The sequence below is a fragment of the Dermacentor silvarum genome, chromosome 4, assembly GCF_013339745.2.
Source record: "Dermacentor silvarum isolate Dsil-2018 chromosome 4, BIME_Dsil_1.4, whole genome shotgun sequence".
In the NCBI taxonomy this organism is placed as follows: Eukaryota; Metazoa; Arthropoda; class Arachnida; order Ixodida; family Ixodidae; genus Dermacentor; species Dermacentor silvarum.
The window spans coordinates 64471215-64491229 of NC_051157.2; the positions used below are offsets into that span (position 1 = coordinate 64471215).

Genomic DNA, 20015 nt, shown 5'->3' on the forward strand with positions numbered 1-20015 from the left:
GGTTTGTGACCAGAAAAGAGACATGTATCAAGCAACATTTAACAATTTTGTAGCTCACGTGAGCGGGACATTATACACATTCTGGAGGATTGGCCAAGAATGTGCACACCCCGTGGCACATGCCGAATGCCTAAATCAAATAAAATAAATAAAAGAATCCTTCAAATATAATTCACCATTCCATCGGTGCGCTTTAGAGATGCCTGCGAGCCGACATTATATGTTCAGGTTTTATGCAAGAAGTAGCTTTTTTTTCTATTACGCAGGTGCGCATACTTGGACAGCGTACTAGGGTTATATAATCCAGTTCGCTGGTACTTTTATATAAATTTTACTGTCGTGAAGAGTATTATCCCTATGTGGAGAAGGAGAGTGCGCTGCTCACGCAAGAAGATGACGATTTACAAGCTCGAGGCTTACGCTGTTTCCTGCCGTTGTCGATTCGCTTACTGCGACTGTGTGTGTGTTTTACAAAAGAAGTACTGGGCCGGTATCTTGTAGCGATGACTTTCCGGTAATAATGCCTTTTCCGCTTATCGCGCTTTGTCAGTGGTCGGAGCGACGGTCCGCTCGCGTTATCAACGGGATCAGCCGGCCGTGAGCGGTGGATGATAAGACTAGAGTAGAATAAGTCATAATGCCTCGCTACAAAATCGCGGCCCCGATTCCAAACGCCCCATCATATGTCATCATCATCATCATCATCATCATCATCATCATCCTATATTTACGTCCACTGCAGGACGAAGGCCTCTCCCTGCGATCTCCGGTTACCCCTGTCTTGCGCTAGCTGATTCCAACTGGCACCTACAAATTTCATAACTTCATCACCCCGCCTAGTTTTCTGCCGTCCTCGACTGCGCTTCCCTTCTCTTGGTATCCATTCTGTAACTCCAATAGTCCACCGGTTATCCATCCTACGCATTACACGGCCTTCCCAGTTCCATTCTTTCTCTTAATTTCAATATTGAACATCGGTTATCCCCGTTTGTTCTCTGATCCACACAGATCCGCACACACACCACACGCCGTCGCTGGCGGGAGGCGGCGCGGGCCCGGCCTGAAAGATACTGAAAGCTTCAACGGGGGCTTTCGAGAGGTGCCACCGTCGACTTGCTTTCGCAAGTAAAGATTAAAAAAAAAAAAAAAGAAAAGAAAAAAGCCTTTACGGAGATGAGACGCCACGGCGGAAGCGAGAGTCGAGCGTCATCTGGCAGTGTTGCAAGAAACCCAGCGGCACGCGCGGCAAGACCATCACAGCAGCAGCAGCGCCCGGAAAGTCGGAGGAAGAGGCTTTAGGTGAATTCTTAAATTTTATATGAATAAATTTCTTTAGTCATTCAAAATTTTTCAAAAGTGGTCCTTATTAGACTCCGATAATTTTTTTCTTCAATCACCCGATTCTTGGCCAATCCCCCATAGTGGGTGCGAGCCACTCTCGAAGGCAAGCAAGCAAGCAAGCAGGCTATAACGAACAGCGGCAAGCAAGACGTTTCCCTAATAGAGACCTAAGGACCTAAAAATAATAATAATAAAGTAGGAAAGATCGGCAAAATTTTTTTTTCGTTTTTATTTAGCACAGAGAAAGTGTGGAGAAAAAACGTTTAAAATTTCTATATACATATTCCGTAGTGTTTAGACGCAACCAAGGACGGAAAAAAGTCAGGACAGGAAAGAACGTCTATATACAGTTGGAGTTGCCATTCCCTGCTGTGCAGCATGCGATTTTATAAGCGAGTATACGACGGCAAGAAAACGGTAGCACAATTTTCAAGTGTCTTCAGTATAGGCTTTAGGTTTCGTTTTGAAAGCGTAATAAAACGTAGCGTAGCTTTCAGGCGTGGCGGAATACAGGGCGCCCTCTGGGCATTGGTCCAGGAGTGGTGTCGAAGACTCTGCGAAGCACGTGGAACCGTCATCCTAGTGGTCACTAGGATGACGGTTCCTAATCAGCTGCTGACGGTTGCACTAATCAGCTGCTGACACCTATAGCTTCAAGGCTGCTGCAGATACTTTATCCATCTGCCAGTTGTGAACAAAACTGGTGTTTGTTTAGAAATGTTCATAACAAGCTTCGCAACAGGCTCACAAGTAAACGTGTTCGAAAACTCGCCTACGTACAATCAAATTTGAATGTAAAAGCAGCCGTGGTGGATTGTAAGCGAGAGTGATTGGGACACATAGTTATCTTTATCTCACTTACCAGATTAGCAATGTATCGTGGAAGAGAACACGACGTTCATGCCATTGTCTTCGCATGTGCTCTGCGTTACTATCGCATGAATTTAAGGATATTTACTTTTTATTGTTGGAATAATAAATATAAGCTATTTTTACTAGTTTCAATATTTCTCAAAATTTCCAGAAAATAGACAGGAAAGAAACCTCTTTTTTTAAACTCCCGCCCAGAATTTCTGGAAATTTTGCATTCCTGTTCTAGATAACGGGACGCGAATGAGGTTACGTCGGTTACGTTTAGGTCATTTTGCCCCCATGAGTGCAATTACAGGCTACGACAACCACACTGACAAGAAAAGATAGAGAAAAGTTAAAAGGGAAAGGCGCAGGGAGGTTAACCAGGCTGAGCCCGGTTGGATACCCTGCATTATAGGGAAGGGGGAAAGGGGATTGAAAGAGGAGACGGAAGATAGATGTTCACACTTCGCACAGAGACACAGACAAGTTTTCATCGCTGAGTTATATCACAGGCCATTGATCGCCACCAGGAACTTTATCGCCAATCTCCACAAACCCCAACACAGGTAGGTGCGCGATTTCATGAACACCTATACCGACTCAACCTCTTATCTCTACTATGTTTATAGTAGAGATCAGTAGACTCAACACACAAGTTGATTCACCCTCTCGATACAACCCCAAACCAGTTTTCTGCTGCGTCTCGCAGTGGTATATACGTATACTACTCGTGTAAACAACTCACTTTCATGAAGAGTAAAAGAAAAGAAAAAAAAAAACTACGAAGAACTAACCCCAGTTGCTATCCAATAATGCGTTTAGCATGCTTTGGAAGATGGTTATTTGTGGCAATATGTAGGGGGGGGGGGGGCACTATGCGTTATGGGTATACTATAGTGCTCTTTATAACGTTCCATCGTGTCTTACCGTACGCAGGAGCCAACCGGTACTTCGAGCGCCACTTCCTCAAGGACCGTTTCGGAACCACGTGCTGTGTCTGAGACCATAGGCGCAGCGTCTCAAACAATGATGATGATATAAACTGTTATTAAAATTGAGAAACTATCCAAGGAGCAGTGGGGCCATTAGTCCAGGGCGCCAGTGCTGGCCGCTGCCGCCTTGGCTAGCTCAACCAGGTGACGTTGGTCGTCTAGGTGCGAGCTGAGCAGCGCAGCTTCCCGGGTCTCCGGTGAAGGGGAGGCAAAGGAAGGAAGGGATGGATGGGATTTGCAGGCCCACGTAACGTGGTTTAGGCAGGGGTATTCCGAGCAATATGGGCAGCAAAATGGGTACATGATAGGATAAAATTTGTGGCTAGCTCCAGGTCGCGGCCTGTTACCGCGTTAGGTTCCTGTGTGGAGTGAGAGATTCAAATATCTGACCTCGACGATCATTGAGGATTTCAGAGTATTGGTTAGGTATGGGAACGAATTTGGAGACGCCGGTTTGACCTGTTGTGTGTGGCACCCGGTGTGTGCAGGCTCGGGCTACGGCATGGGCTTGCCGATTTCCAGATGAACAGCACGTCACCAAATGCACGTAGAGTGTGTGTTCCTTCCGTGTGATACTACAGCACCGCACATTGTTTTAAACAGATAGGAGCATGGTGAGAATGGCCAAAAAACAAATTACTGTGCCTAAATCTAGATAACAAATTCGCATAAGCCTAGAAGTGAAAGATTATTAATCATTGGATGAAAATTCATGCGCAGATGTTAACAGCCTCGTCGCTCAGGAACGTGCCCTGCACAGCAACCGCAGCTTTCCTTCCGCAGAGTCATACGAAACTGTCTTCACTTCAATCGTTCTCCCTCCTTTGAGACTTCAATAACTGTTTGTATTCCTTACGTTTTCAAACGAATTATTGTTAGACAATTTCGAATAGTGAACTATGGAATCAAATAGCAATAACTGTTCGATACATATTCGAAATTTTATATTTTGCACACCCCTATAGTGGAGGAGGCATACGTGAATATCTTGGCAAATATCTACAAGGATTCCACAGCTACCTTGGTTCTCCACAAGAAAAGTAGAAAGATACCTATCAAGAAAGGGGTCAGGCAAGGAGACACAATCTCTCCAATGCTATTCACTGCATGCTTAGAAGAAGTATTCAAGCTCTTAGACTGGGAAGGATTAGGAGTGAGGATCGATGGCGAATATCTCAGCAACCTTCGGTTTGCAGATGACATTGTCCTATTGAGCAACAATGGAGAGGAATTACAACATATGATTGAGGACCTTCATCGAGAAAGTGCAAGAATTGGGTTGAAGATGAATATGCAGAAGACAAAGATAATGTTCAATAGCCTGGCAAGGGAACAAGAATTCAGGATCGCCCGTCAGCCTCTAGAATCTGTAAAGGAATATGTTTATCTAGGTCAATTACTCACAGGGGACCCTGATCATGAGAAAGAAATTTACAGAAGAATAAAATTGGGTTGGAGTGCATACGGCCGGCATTGCCAAATCCTGACTGGGAGCTTACCACTGTCGTTGAAAAGAAAAGTGTACAATCATTGCATTCTACCGGTGCTAACATACGGGGCAGAAACTTGGAGGTTAACAAAGAAGCTCGAGAACAAGTTAAGGACCGCACAAAGAGCAATGGAACGAAAAATCTAGGAGTAACGTTAAGAGACAGGAAGAGAGCGGTGTGGATCAGAGAACAAACGGGGGTAGACGATATTCTAGTTGACATTAAGCGGAAGAAATGGAGCTGGGCAGGCCATGTAATGCGTAGGATGGATAACCGGTGGACCATTAGGGTTACAGAATGGATACCAAGAGAAGGGAAGCGCAGTCGAGGACGGCAGAAAGTCAGGTGGGATGATGAGGTTAGGAAATTCGGGCGCAAGTTGGAATACGCTAGCGCAAGACAGGGGTAATTGGAGATCGCAGGGAGAGGCCTTCGTCCTGCAGTGGACATAAATATAGGCTGATGATGATGATGATAGTGCAAGTCCAGATCCACACAGCCATCATCTGCTTCATGCCGTCCGTCGGGAGATAGCGTTTCCTCGCCGCGGTTTCTCCTCAAAAATCGTCCAGAGTCGTCGGCACCCAGTATTTTAGGGGAAACTAGCGAAGGAACGCTACTCCCCTGACGAACGCCTTTAACGTGACGGAGACGGGACGGGGAGTATGACCACTGTGCGGATCAGGCCTTATTGCGGTCGCACAGAAATTTATAAACTGCCGCTGATGAAAGATCGTGGTTCTTCCCTCGTTCTTCACAATGGAGGTCGAGCTAAAAATAATTCAACAAGTGTTACACGTTTGTAGAACGTGAAGGCGAAAGCCTGATTGCACAATTGGCACACCTTTTGTCATGGTTAGGATATGCTTATGAAGAATTGTGGCAACTGTCCCCATCGGAGCGCACGACAAAACTCACCGAAATCGCCGCGCTTAGTACTGGTAGCGGGCCAGCGCCGTCAACGCCTTCGCAGAGGGAGGGGCAGTGTGGGAACGCTGGCATGATGAGCGGCGTCGAAGCCAGCGGTGGAAGAAGACGACGACGAACGCGCGAGCAGTGACACGAGCGCGTCTCTGTGACCACGTGACGTGTGCAATCAGGCACGCACTCGGCACACCCTTAGTAAGCCAGAATCGTGGAGCATCCGTGGCTGCTCCAAATACCATAGTACCATAGCCTTTGGCGCAGTAGAATGCGTGACAGGCACGCTGAACTACCGCGAAGCACTCGGTCGTTTATTTTTTTATTTTTTTCTGGAATCTGCTGCCTACATTCGTAGAATGTACGCTGCACATGAAACAGCGCCGGACTGGATGACTTTATTGGACGCTTGCACGTGCTTGCCCGACTTTTGAATTTGTTTTCAGTTACCTTAAATTTCTGTAGCTCTTTGTTTATCTTGTTTTGCTGAAGATTCTGCTCCCATGTAAATAAAAAAAAAAAACAAGTAAGACAAGAAGAGCAGCCGTAGCTTCAGGGAAGCATGCTCGTCTCGCACCCCGGAGGCATAGGCTCGATTCCCACCCAGACCGAAATGTACCAAATTTTATTTTCAAAGCCACTAATTTACTTTGTTTACAGGTACCTCCGTGATAAATGTGACGTCAATCCGAGCATTTTGTTTTAATGTGTTTTTGCTCTTTGCGGCGTAAGACATTTTTCATCATGGCGCAGTTTCGCGAAGGTCACCGCCAACATAGACACCTGAAGCTTTCGCCTTCATAACATGCCACGTTTAGTCCATTTCCAACGAGAGCTCCCCAAGGAAGGAAGGAAGGAAAATAAGAGGCGAAAGGCAGAGAGGTTAACCAGGTTAAGTGTCCGGTTGGCTACTCTGCACAGAGAGCTCCCCAAGTGGCGCCATAATGCCCCATGTACCGTTTTGAACACACACTCTCGCTAACGTCTAGAGAGGAGGTACTCTCTACTCCTGATGGAAAGGTTTGTACAGTGTAAAGAAAAGTCAACTGTTTGAAATAAAATTGTCAGTCAGCAACAAATGAGTAACTACTTCGCGGAATGCTCATTTCACATTCATGTATTGGTAAATAAATCTGAGATGCAAATTTTTTTCTTGTACTTAATTTTTTTTGCGCTTGACCATCCTTATTTCTTGATTTGTGGAGTAGCACAACAGGACGAAAAGCGAGTACACTTTTGATACCTTTGTCAATGAATTATAGCTTCAGATGTGTAGACTAAGCTAAGCCAGCGCTTTATTTGCTTTTTTCTTGCATCCTTTGGCAAACGCCTTAATTCATTTGCGGCTTGGTGGATCGGGTTGGAAATGAGACGTAAGACGTCCGCATGAAAGCGAGGCTATGGTCGTAAGCAGGATTAAAGAGCTCGCTTTTAAGACACCGTTAAGTTACACGCTGAATATGTTTGACTAAGGGAACATTTTGTTCTTTTCACGACACGTGCTCTTCTTAAGCGTATAGTTCACAGTAACGCCGGAGCTCACCGAAGAAGTAAAGATGGCTTCACCATAGAGTTACCGTGTTAGCAGTGAAGCAAGCTTTCCACTCTTCGAATCAATAAGCTTGAATGTATTATTGCGATAGCAATTATATGGACACTCCAAAGCAGATTTCTGCCGTCGCCGTCGCCGTTGCCGTGAGGTTCCGTATGACGTCAGTGGAGATGAAATCTTCGCCGCGCGCCGAACGCTGTATGCGCGAGTGAAAGGGCGCGAGGGACGCGCGCTTTCACGGGGAGTGAACGCACGGCGAAGAAAAAACGCGCGTTCTGCGCCGTGCTCCCTTAAGGGCTGCAGAAGTAGGCGTCTCTTTCCTCCTTTACAATCACCATATATGTAGAACAAACGCGCCTTCTTCCGACGCGCGAAAGGCCGTGGCGGGGAGGGGGGGGGAGGGGGAGGGAAGGGAGGCGACGTTTAGCTGCGGCATCAAGTGCCTATTTATATCAGAGGCTCCGGCAACAGTCACCAACGCCGTACGCATTTTGAGCGAACGCGGGCAAAACGCCGACGGCGTCGACAACAGTTCTGCGTGTTGCCGGTGCTGCTGCATGTCCAAGGTTATACACCTGATAAAGCTACTCTCATTACTCCGTATAGCTCTCTACAAATTTGCTATCGCAATTGATGCTTCGCCTTTCAGGTGAAACTGCGACAACTTTTTTCTCCATTTCCCGTTCACTCTTCTATCGTAGCCGTTTGTGCATTTCTCTAGTCTTTGTTTAAGAGTGCTTCGCAAACAACCCAAAGCGCTTGCGCTAAAATAGGCGGAAGGAGGTGGGGAATGAATAATTCTTCCTGGACAAGAAACGTGCAACACGGGGAGGAGGGAAGGCGGGAAAGCGAAAAAATCACAGCATATCCACGGGGTGAATGATGATGAGTGGGCGAAGCTCCGGAGGGAATCATCGGATCTCCCGCTTAAGGGGACGCTAGCACAAACGCGTTAGAAACGTGCAGTACTCTCTAGTAAGGGGGAGCGGCCACAGCGTCTTACGCAGCCATTTACACATGCCGGAACGTGCACCGCGTTTGCCGACGCCATCACATGACTGCTGAGAGAGTATACCCCCCGTATTCATAAACGCTCGTCGACTTGAACTTGACTTGCCACCGCCTTGGGCAGCGCGTTCGAAACACGTTGAAGGTAAGGCGGAGAGGCCACAGCGTCTTACACCAGCTTCTTACACGGGCCGTAACGCGCTAGCACAAACGCGTTAGAAACGCGCTAGAAACGCGGCCTTTCGTTAATGTTGGGTATTTATTGCCATCGTGGTGCGTGCGTCTATGTGCGCTTCGTGGCGTAGTGGGCTAACGCCGCGCGCTCGGAAGTGAGGTGTCCCTGGTTCGATTCCGCGCTACGGACACAACTTCGGAATTTTTTTTTCTCATTTTTCTCAGACTGGTTACACACTACTACTACTACGACGGGGACGGAACGGGTGCCGCTATAAGGAGCTTCGCTCCTAATACAGAGGCTTAGCGCGAAAGAGTACACAGAGAAATACGGTAATCCCGCTCAGAAATGGAAGCACGAACTGGTAGGTCAAGCACCCAAACGCGCTCGCACGTGCGCAAACGCGAGCACACACGGAAAGGAAACAGTTTCGTTCCAGAATGCCGTGTGCGGAAGCCGTTAGTATCTCCCTACACATGTAAAAGCAGTGCTTTCATGGCGCTGTTGGTGTCGGACAATTGGTAAAAGCATAAATAATTTTGACGGTCTGATTCGGCGCCTATTTGAATGTACGGGAATTGTATTGCACGCCGGCGTGACACTGGAGGCTACGGGTATATATCTCAGCGTTTTCTTCATTCGATGGGCGGCGCTGTGCTCCACTTGATGGAGTGAAGAAAGAGCTTCAAGTCGAGGTCCGTTTGCGCATATACGGAGATAAATCTTGTTTTATTCGGTGTATATACGCTCCGGGCCTTGGTGACTGCTATGCGGTCTCTTTTCGGCGATGGGCTGCTGTTCCCGAGTCCCAATAAAAAGCCAAGTCGCTTTGGAATGTAACGGGACCAACGTGGCACGACTTAAAAACTATAAATTGTATTGCAGGAACTTACGGCGCTAAGACGCGAAGAAGAACATATCAATGGCACATTATGAATTTATTACCTTTACGTTCTGCTACACTTATATATCCTGTGGTAGAAGCACAAGCACGCATAAGCTTAGTTCATTTATGAGCCATTTGACCACCATATATATATATATATATATATATATATATATATATATATATATATGGAACAGATTTAGAAAGTTGCGGCAGCTGCATGTGTCAGACTGAGAGGCGAATGAGCTTGATCGCTACAGTAAATACTGTCACTTACTTACTCCCTTAGAGCCGTAATTTACCCAGTCTAGGAACTAACACAATGGGGCTGGAATGGAAAGTCAGTATTTTTTTAAAGCAAATGTTGCAATTACTCGGGATACACTATAGCCATGTTTTATTCGAATTCATGAAACGGGACCTGAGTTCAACTGTTTGCGCGTCAGTTCGCTGCTTTTGTAAAAGGCGCATGTTTGCCATATGTTCAAATATAAATTCGGATTTCCCCAAAGAAATAGAGCTCGAACGGAAGCGAAATAATTTTGTCAGCGTATAACAGGCGCGAAATCGCGAACGACTGAAAGCTAGCGAAAGATGCGGCAGGGTGCTATTCGTTAAACAGTGCTGAATGTCGCAGTTTACCCGAAAGTAATCTTCTATATACTAACCACATTTCATAGCTACTGATAGTCTACTGAAGGTGCGTCCATTCGCAAAGAATAAGTGGAGAAAAAGTTACCAGTCGGGACACCTTTTTTTTTTCTTACTCACTTATTTAAACAGACGCCAAAGAGAAACAGTAAATAAGGTTTGCTTGGTACATCAAAAGGTATTGTTGGGATAGTTGGTATTGTCGCTCTTTCAGAAGACATTCTACAATTGTTGCTGGTCGGTGCTGTGGGCGTATTCAATGCACTTGTCCAATGTACTTCAGAAGAGGTCAATCAAAGCTAAAGGTGGGTCTGTGCGAAGCATTGCTGGGACCCTTGAGCAACTTACGCTGGCATGCAAAGTTCTATCAAACTGTATCAAGTGTTCGGTTCGACTCATATGACTCCCTGTTCGCTGTAGTTACGTAATTCGGTGTTTCAGCTATACTGTATAATACCGTGACGTCTCTGACGAGTCACGTTGACGGTACCTCGTTGAATCCGCACGACCGTTTTAGCATGCAAGTTATAGCGCGTCCGAACGTTGAAATCAAATGAAATCACAAGCGAAATCGCGCGGTACGACGCTTAACGGTTTAACGGACGTGTCATCGCTGCTGATTCAATCAGAATCAGAAATGTAGCAAAGTCTAAAGAGGAGTGCAAAGCGACGTAAGTAAAAAAAAAAAAAAAAAAAAAATGCGGCGTTCCAGCAGAATAACAGCACTGGGAGTACGATGACTCTCGAAAATAGCTTTAAATGTGACACGACCATGTTCTCCACCAATAGGAGTTACCAGGCTCCAGTCTCGTTCAGAGTGAAAGTGAACTATTGCCATAAGAAGTAAAAATGAACAGTGCACAGGCGGAAGAAAAATGGACGCCCGCGTGTAGAAATCGGACGTGACAAAACAGGTACCTAACGAGTCACGCATACATGGCTGGTAGTTTTAAAAAGTCAGGGAAGGTTACGGTGACTCTGCAGTGCGTATACGTAAAGTTGGAAGTTTGTCGTTTTTGTAACTGAAACCGAGGAACGCGAGTATTTTCTGTTGCATTTAAGCTGTACGCGGAACGCGAAAAGAGAACCGAGTGAATCTATTGAAATTCTCGATTATAAAAGAAAAAAAAACTGACAAAATGAACAAATAAATTTAACAAAACGAAAAACCAACTCTCGGCATAGAGGTGCCAACATAAAAAAAAAAAAAAAAAAAAACAAGAGGAGAGAGAGAGAGAGAGGTGGGGTTTATCTCGTTCTTTGTATCCGCCCTCTAACTGCTCAGCTCAGCTGCTATGCAAGAGAACTACCAAGAACGAGCAGCCCGAAGAAAACACTCATTAAGGAAGGTGTAACGAAACGGCCTAGGTCATTGAATATAGACAAGCCCCTTGCGGATTACTTGCGAACCACTGGCGTTTGTTCCGTAAAGAAAGAATGCTGACAAAAATAAATAAATAAAGGAAACCATACGAATGGTGAACACCTGCAGTTGCAAAAACAAAAAAGCAGAGAAAGAACAGGGGTTAAACACGACAAGAAATAAAGAATGCGTGTTCATTGAAAACTTTTTTAGTTGTTCTTTTCTTAAGTGCATAGCTTAGACGTGTCTCTTGTAATGGTTGCAAGGTCACGAGGTTATGATGTCACGCAGTGCACACTGGATAAATTACTACAAACTAAAAAAAAAAAAAAAAAAAGGTGGGCGATATCTTGGCGGTAGAAATGAACAGAGCCTGTAACAGAGACTTAGCCCCGTCTGCACAAGCATAACGGAACGACAAGCACCCCTTTTCACTGCAATTTTTTAATTTTAAAAAATTTTCCAATGACATTGTTTTCATGTGGTTCGGTTCTTTCACTCACGTTGTACTCCCACGCTTTACTTGCGTCTCGTATGTTCTTAAATTACGTTGTTGTCACAAATGGCGTACGTGCTACATGTCCATTCCAATTACAGCGTCCCAACATAGATAATCAATGCCTGCCCAGCGAAGGACGGTACACGATGAAGGGTGCAAAATCGATTCTGACCAGCTGGCGCTGATCGACGCACGTCAGAACGTTGGCACACAGGCTATGCCATAGAGCGGCAGAAGTTACGAAGAGGAATGCTGTGTAGCCTGAGCGAACACACATCGCATCACCTGAAGGGCAAGAATTGTAAGCTTTCTGTCAATATGCGGCCTGATAATTGTATTGCACTGGTACTCTGCAACCGGTGACCCGTGAGCAGGATGAGCCCCACAAGGCAGTGTCATGCGGCGTTCAGCAACGACTCGAGCCACGTCTTTCTCCGCAGACTTTGTTATTATCACATAATTTTTTCAACATCATAGTTAATTCCGTCGTTACGTAATGGAATAGGCCGGAATGCAATATTTAACAGAAAGATACTACGAAAAGAGGGTACCAAATGCGTAGCCTGTAAAAAGACTTCTGCCACCTTCGATGCTGTCATTGTTCACACGGTTCTCGTCGAGCTCAAGAAAGTATGGGCTCGGAAAAACGAAGAGCAGAGGCGGTATTATGACATAAAGTTCGCGACTCGCCGGTAAACTGTCAATTGTCTCGCTGTGCCCGTGCCTCCTCTATTTTTTCAATGCCAGCCAGATGCGGCCGATCCAACGGTTCACCACCCTCTCCGATTACCCTTTCCTACTCTCTCCCGTCGGCTAGCGCTCGCGCCTGCTTTACGGTCGTGGGGAAGAGTACCCTCTAGCTGGGTGGCGCCTCACGACGGAAGTCGGAAGAAGTAATACTGACAGACGCGTGAAGCGTCGACCGCATCTCCCCCGGAATCGGCAGCGGCGCGCGCTCAGTGGCCGAGACACACGCGTGACGCAAGCAGTCGTACCCTCTGGGTTGCGTCACATCGCGGCAACTCACTGAACTAAGGCGGACCAGCGGCTCCCATTGCGGAGCGGGCGATTGCACTGGCATTGAAAAAATAGAGGAGGTGCTGGCTGAGCATTTCTTGTGTACACAGTCAATCACTTTGGCCTGGCCTAAGTGTATATGATCTAAATTATGAAGTAAGTTCAACGACAGCCAGTTTTCTATGGCGCACACACATCGGTTTATTGATACCAAACGACCGGTTGTTAAGTGAAAGCTCGTGGTGGCAGGTGAGAACGTTCGTATCTTTTTTTTTTTTTTTTTGCTAACGTGATGTCTATGTGAAAGTGCTGAAAGAAACACACGTACCGCCTCGGCTCCCTTTTTGTCACGGTTACTGCTTATCAGTACCCTGCGCCGCCGTGGCTTTTAGCAACCTTGTAGAACTGTCCCTGGAAGCCGATCAAGTGTGGTGCGCCCCCATTTCCTCCCCTGATCTCGATACCAGCGTTTTCGAGAGTCTTACGCACTGCGTTCCAATTCCAACGGCGCAACGGCAGCACCCGTGCCAGTTGCTCTAGTTCTTTTGGCACGCGGTACGGCCTTCCCTTTCTATCCGCGAACACACTGACGCTGAATCTGACCGGGAAATTAACCAGCCGGCCACCGTGAACGCGCATACCGTAGAACATGCCCTGGTCATCCACCTCCAATTTGTGGCCCGCTCGGTGAAGCGCCGTGATGAGTTCGCCGTACTGGAAGCCAGGCAGAAGCTTGGGCAGGCGGCCGATGTCGTCAGGTATCACGAACTCGCGACCGCGGATGGCAACACGGAACCTATTTGGACTGTCTTCGTCGCTGCCATGGGCGTGACCTGCAGGTGATGTCCTCTGGTGGCCAATGTTGCCGCCATTGCTAGGCACCGGAATTACTCTACCCTGAATTACAAAAGAGACGATGTCGTCGCCGCTCGGCGTGAGATTCACTTTGACGCCGTTCGACTGCAGAGTCTTGACGAGCAAAGCGATGACTTCAGGACCGCTTGCACGGACGGCCGTTACCAGGTCCTTGGCGTCCTTAGGGAGACGGTACCAGCGGCCGTTGAAGTTGACACTTACTACTGACCCCGATATACCACCTGTGCCTGGTCTATTGAATGTATGCTCCTGATTCAAAGGAAACGTTTGCTTCTCGCCATTGAAGCTCAGTGTCACTTGACCGGGTCCTTTGCGGACGTCAACGCCGAACGTTTTGAGGTTGTCCAGAATTTTTTCGACAGCGGCTTCGTTTCTTATCGTACGAAGCAGTTCGACGATGTGTGGAATGTCTTGCGGTATCCTGTACTTGACGCCGTTGATGCTGAGCAGCATGCGAATGCCCACAGGAAGTTTGATGACGTCGTATCCTTTGTGGGCCGTCTGCAGCACTCCATTGGGTCCTGGCACAAGCCTGTATCCTGCGTTCTGAATCGTACGTAGTAACTGATCCAGCGGTATCTTGCGTTCTTGGAACAGGCGAACAAGCTTGCGGTTGTCCCTTGGCAGCATTAGGCGGTGGCCCCCAACTTCTATACTTGTCTTTGGTTGCGGTTTGATCGGATAGCGCTTCCCGTTGAACTCAATAGCGGTGACGTCATGGTCGGGGCCGCGAACCGGGATAATTCCGTAGTTATTGTAGAGGACATTGAGGACGTCGGTGGGCACGCCGTGTCGCTCCAGCTGCGTGACAATAGATGGAAGATCACGTGGTATCAGAAAGTGTCGTCCTCCCAACTTGATTCCGAGGTGAATGGTTACCGGGAAAGGAATACGAACGCCATCCCTTTCGATGCCCACGACGTTTCCAGTGTCATTGTCGACGACTACGGGCACCTTGGATCTCTGGAGAGCACTAATGAGCTCGCCTACTACCTGGCTGTCCGGTTGTGCCAAAATCCTTTCAAGGTCTGCTGGAATGTTGTATCTCCGTCCACGGATAAAGACGGGAACAGGTGTCACAGAGCGTACGGGAAAGTTTCTTCCTCGGAACTCAATGGACCTTATTTCTCCAGAAGGCGATCTTTGAGGGCGTGCGCCGAAAGTCTCAAGAATCGGCAGGATCTTGTGAAACAGCTGGGGCCTTTTTTCGATGGTTCTCACCAGTTCTTCCATGTCATTGGGAAGTGTGAAACGACGCCCGTTTACGACGATTCTCGGTGTAACAGAGTGCGGTAGCCCAGTTTTCTTGTCAAACAGCGTGAATGACGAAACCCTGCCTGTGTTATCGGGCGTCAGTGTTCCACCAAGCTGGCGAATTGCTGTCGTTATTGCGGGAAGTTGCTCAGGATGCTGGGAGGCGAAGGTGGCAAGCTTGTCAGCGTCTCGCGGCAACGTGAAAGTCTGGTCGTTGATTCTTACAGTGAAGGCCGCGGTGATTGGTCTAGGAAGGTTGACCCGCTTTCCGTGGATGGTGACGTGATCAAACGGCCTTCTTAAGTCTGGAAACCTCACTCCTTTGTTAACTAGTATTTTGTAAACAGGTACGAATAAACTAGGGTTATCTTCCAAAAATTTCAAGTATGAATGGACGTCCTCAGGAATACGCTTATCTTTAGGTGGAACATTAACAAGGTCTGGAAGGCTGACTTCTGGAGTTTTCTCGTTTGCCTCAGGAGTTGAAAGCTCATCGGTAGGACGAGATGGTTGCCGTTCCGATTGACTGGAAGGCGGGAACCCTGAAGGTCTCGAAAATTTTGAATCGGCAGTCTTGGCTGGGTGAGAAGGCAGGAGGCTTGACTTGAAAAGGTGGGATTTGAACCACCTGAACTGGAAGGCTCGGAGGAGCCTTCAGGACTAAAGCTATCAGGGTTGCTGGATTCTTCAGATTCACTTGGACCGAAGGGTTTGTTATCTCCTGGTGTACTCTCTTCAGGCTCTGATGAGCTGTCCGGCTTCAATGTTTTGGAACTGAACGGAAAGTCATTCTGAGGGCTTGATTCACTTGGACCTAAGGGTTCGTTATCTACTGGCATGCCATCTTCAGGCTCTGAAGAGCTGTCAGGCTTGAAGTTTTTAGAACTCAACGGAAAGTCATTCTGAGGACCTGAAGGTAGCGAATCTTCGGGGCTTGATTCATCAGAAGTATCAGGTAACGACGATTTCTGGGCTCCATTTGAATTCGTCTCGGTCTTTTTCGAACGCGGAAATTTCTCAGTTGGTCTTGTGGGTTCAAATTCTTCAGACTCAGAAGATTCAATATCACTAGGGATCTGCTCTTCGGGTTGCCCGAAAAATTGCGGTTTTGAGCGTTTAGGGCCGAAAAACTTGGAATACAGGGGCCCTTTTGATCGGGAAGATTGGTCATTTGACGGCCCGGAAGTATCAGGATCGAACGGTTTTGGAACGAAAAATTCAGGAGATCCAGAAGCTTGTGGATTGTTCTGTGGTTTGCGTTGTCCAGGGACTAAGCGACCGAATGTGTCAGGACCAATTGGTTTTTCAAAAGGTCGAGGCTCCGAAGGGCGAAAGTGGTCAGGAAGGCGAGCCAGAGGGGCGTCTGGTCCTACCGTTTGCTCCGGGTTACCTACAGGCGTTACCGGTTCTTCTTGAGAACCGGACGACGAGAATCGCTGCTTTCCGTCTGGCGAAGATATCGGTCCTCGGTTCCGAAGTATATCCAGAAAGACGGGTGACAGCTCCGGAAAAGTATTGAGTGCGTTTCGCATCTGGGATTTGACTTTCGAGGGTACAGGAACCTTCTCTCCGGCGATGGTTATCTCGTCGTCCGGCGATGATGGCCGAGTCTCGGTGAGATCTTTTATAATTTTGCCCACCTTCTTGGCAGCCGGGCCACTGATTACCCTCACGCCCCTGTCGGTGGGCACGACGAACGTTCCGACACACTCCAGAGGGCACTGAAAGTGGCCGTGACCGGTATGTAACGATGCGAACAGCGGCAGCAGTGCAGCCTGAAGCCGCAGGAGAGCGAACATTGTGTTCGAGTTGAAGATCTGTGGTGCAGCGCTAGCAGACGGGCGCCTCCCGGCCGCTCTCTGAAACAGATTAGCGCGTAAACCCACCTTCAGTTTGGTTGCCTGAATAATGATTATCGCGCAAGCCTAGAAATGTAACACTAAAATATTCTGTCGCGATAGAACTTGGGACGTTTAGCAATATTCATCCGTCTTTTTGTCGTGACGCAGAACTTACGCGCTTGTTCCTGGGCTGGCTGGACATAATGTTCATACTGCAAGTGAAACGTAAAGAGCAGGGATAGACGGAGGGTGCAACCAACACCGCCTAGATAGCACAAGGCCTGTTCACTCCGATCCATGGCGCCATGCTATACCTGGCCCGAAATTTCCATTGCCAAGGCTGGCATGACGAAAGCGGTGACGGCAAAATCACCATGGCTTACTCGGGAGTATCCCCATTAGATTCTATGGCAGTCGAGCCAGGTAGCATGATGTCATGGATCGGAGTGAACATGCCTTGTGCTATTTAGGTGGTGTTGGTACAACACATGCGCTGTGTTCGACTCTGAAACTTTCGGTCCGTCAAATGACCAACCTTCCAGACAAGACGGGCCTCTGTATTCCAAGTTTTTCGGCCTCAAACGCGCCAACAAGCGCATGCGTTGAACTTTCCGTCTGTCCCTGTTTTTAGCGCTTCACTTGCAGTATGTCGTACCGACAAGGCCGAATTTCTACCCTTCTCATAAAGGTCATGTCGTAACTGTAAATATAATTCAAGTAAAACGTATTAGTGTACTGATGCACGCATTCTAATACATTCTTTATATAAGTATCATAGCCTGGAGGAATGTGTGCCGCAAAGATATTACGTACTTTTTGACGGTTGCACCACACTTGTTACATAGTTTTGGAAAAACGTTGGGAGTAATCGATTATGTCGCCTTCATAGAGGACGACATAAACAAATGCATTAGTCAACATCAGTATAATGAAAACTCTCGGCATAGCCACACTTGTCCCGAAAAAAGGAATATCCCGTCTAGATGGTCAAGCAACCGTCCGGCAGCCGTGGATTGAGGGGTGCTTAGGAACCCTCCCTTCATTAGGTATTCTCCTTGGTCCCCCCCCCCCCCCCCCCCTCTCCTTTTCTTTATCACCACAAGACGAACAGTTCGGCCAAGTCAGTGACTTTTGCGTTTGAGAAAGCGCAAATTATTCGTTTCTGAAATCGCTTTTTAATTTTCGTTGTCCTCCACATAATGTAACACATCGCTGAATGAGAGGATTTTGTTATTCGTATGCGAAACCAATGGTAAAATGTGATGCCAACTTAGAGTGATATGGGACCGTATTTTGTAAGGATTGTTTGAGTTGCGATTCTACTAATTTCTTATCATTCGTAGCAGCGTGTCAATGACAAAGAGTAAAACAAAACAAAAATGAAATGCATCTTTACAAAATGTGTCTCCTGGATAGCTTTTTCTATCTATAGATGCAAAATCAGCCTTTCGTTCTAACTTGCATGCTTATATCCTCTTTGCCACCGTTACATCATACTTTCGCATTATATCATTCAGTTTCTAAGTTGTACCGTTGGATATTTATATTGTTTCGCCAAAGTCGCACATTAAGAATTGAATGCGGATGCATTCAAAGGACAACTGAAGCTACAGGCTCCGCAGAGAATCTTGAAGCAGGAAAGTGATCGTCCGTAGCCGGATAGCCGAAAATACATCAGTCAAGCGTATAGTCTGATAGGGTTGTATGTGAAGTAATTTCGCATAGTGATCACCCCTTTCATAATTGCGTCGTCAGGGATTTTGATTACAGAATTTACATAAAGCAGTATATACGATTAGTAGCAAAAATTTTGCTAAGTTCGCTGCTTCCAATTCGTTCTTGTACACATCTACCCCCATTCCTCTCTCATTTGAATATTTCAATATATTTGTAGCTCTTAACTTCCAGTCTGTGGAAGTCAACCAACTGTGATCGTACCATGATTTAAAGAACGTCTCTTTTGTCTAGTTGGTTGGACATAGCTCATAAGTACAGCGCGAACACATGAAGAAATACGACCAGGCAGCACGCTGGGAAGGCTCATAGAAACAGAAATGAACTACAACAGAAACGTATTAAGTGTCCCTCCAAGGAATCCTAAGAAATCTGTTCATCTAGCTCCAACAGTGTCTCGCCGCAGTTGAAAGTTTTTACTTGGTCTGTGCGCGCTGCGCGTACGCGTTCATACCCTACGCTCCTTTGCTCTAACCTAACTGTCGCTTGCACTTGCATTGTTCACTTTAGCGAAAGCCAGAACACGAGTGACACCCTGCCTGAACATTGTGTCTGATACCACTATTAATCCATCGTTACGGACGTACCGCAAAATGATCCTATTAGCGTCTCCAATTCAACGCTGTTGCCAGCTGCGTTGCAAGGGTCCTTATAGGTACACGGCTATTCGGCTAATGAGGCGCGAAGAAAACAACCGTCTGTTGCGACGACGACGTCGTTCCGCTCGGACAAGCTCCCGTCACCGATATACAAGCCCAGCGCGTTCGTACGTACACATAAGCCGTGCGTGCATACCAACTTACGTCTATAACGTTGACGTACCCAAGCTCCAGTCGTCTCTCGTAGTGCCGCGTGCTGCCGCCAGCCTCCTTATTGTATCGCTAGCGGAGCCAGCGGCTCCAAGCCGCAGATAAATCTGCGTCCACACGAAGAAGTGGATCGTTTCGTAAAAGAAGAAGCTGCTCGGAGACTGTTCAACAGCTCCTTGTGGCGTTAGCCCGAGGGGGGGCCCCCCTTGTCCGCAAGATCGACCTCTTGTGTCTGCCCGCTCTCTTCCCCCCTTGTCCGCATACAGACGCTTCGCGTTCATACTCGCTCTTCTATTAAGAGCAGCTTTGTTTATTGGCCGGAGGGGCTCGCGGAAATATGGTGCCGCGACGCTTGACAGCTCCGCGTCAGCCGCTTTCAATGGCCGCCCTAACGAACTCTTTCGCCGCGAGCCCGCCGCCATCGCTGCTGTTGCGCCGCCTCGCCAATCTCGCGCGAGACGTGAAGAAGAGAGGTTTAGGGAGAGGAGGCGGCACGGAGGTCTGCGTGTTGTCTTCGCAGTACTGTGCAGCGATGGGGAGCCCGAGATCGCGTTATTCAGCCGCGAGATCTATATCGCAGCGTAGCGTTGGTATCTCTCGTGCAGCGTTCTATTCTAATTGCAGCGTGCTTTTATTGCACGCCTGACGACACCCACGGCGAGCAGCACGTTTCGAGAATCCGAATTCCGCGAGACACTGTCGCCGAACCCTTCTCCGTAGTTGCCTGGCGTGGCGTTGGATCGATTTTCCG

General features: G+C 47.5%; 1 protein-coding gene across 1 annotated transcript; it reads right to left on the reverse strand.

Moving 5' to 3' along the window:
• Positions 1-12935: 12935 nt before the first annotated feature.
• LOC119450159 (uncharacterized) lies at positions 12936-19512 on the reverse strand. Its single transcript, XM_037713534.2, has 2 exons — positions 19259-19512; positions 12936-16739 (listed from the first exon to the last, which is right to left on the reverse strand). Exon 2 carries the CDS (start codon positions 14857-14859, stop codon positions 13114-13116), a length of 1746 nt encoding a protein of 581 aa, XP_037569462.1. The 5' UTR covers positions 14860-16739; positions 19259-19512; the 3' UTR covers positions 12936-13113.
• Between the last annotated feature and the right edge of the window lie 503 nt (positions 19513-20015).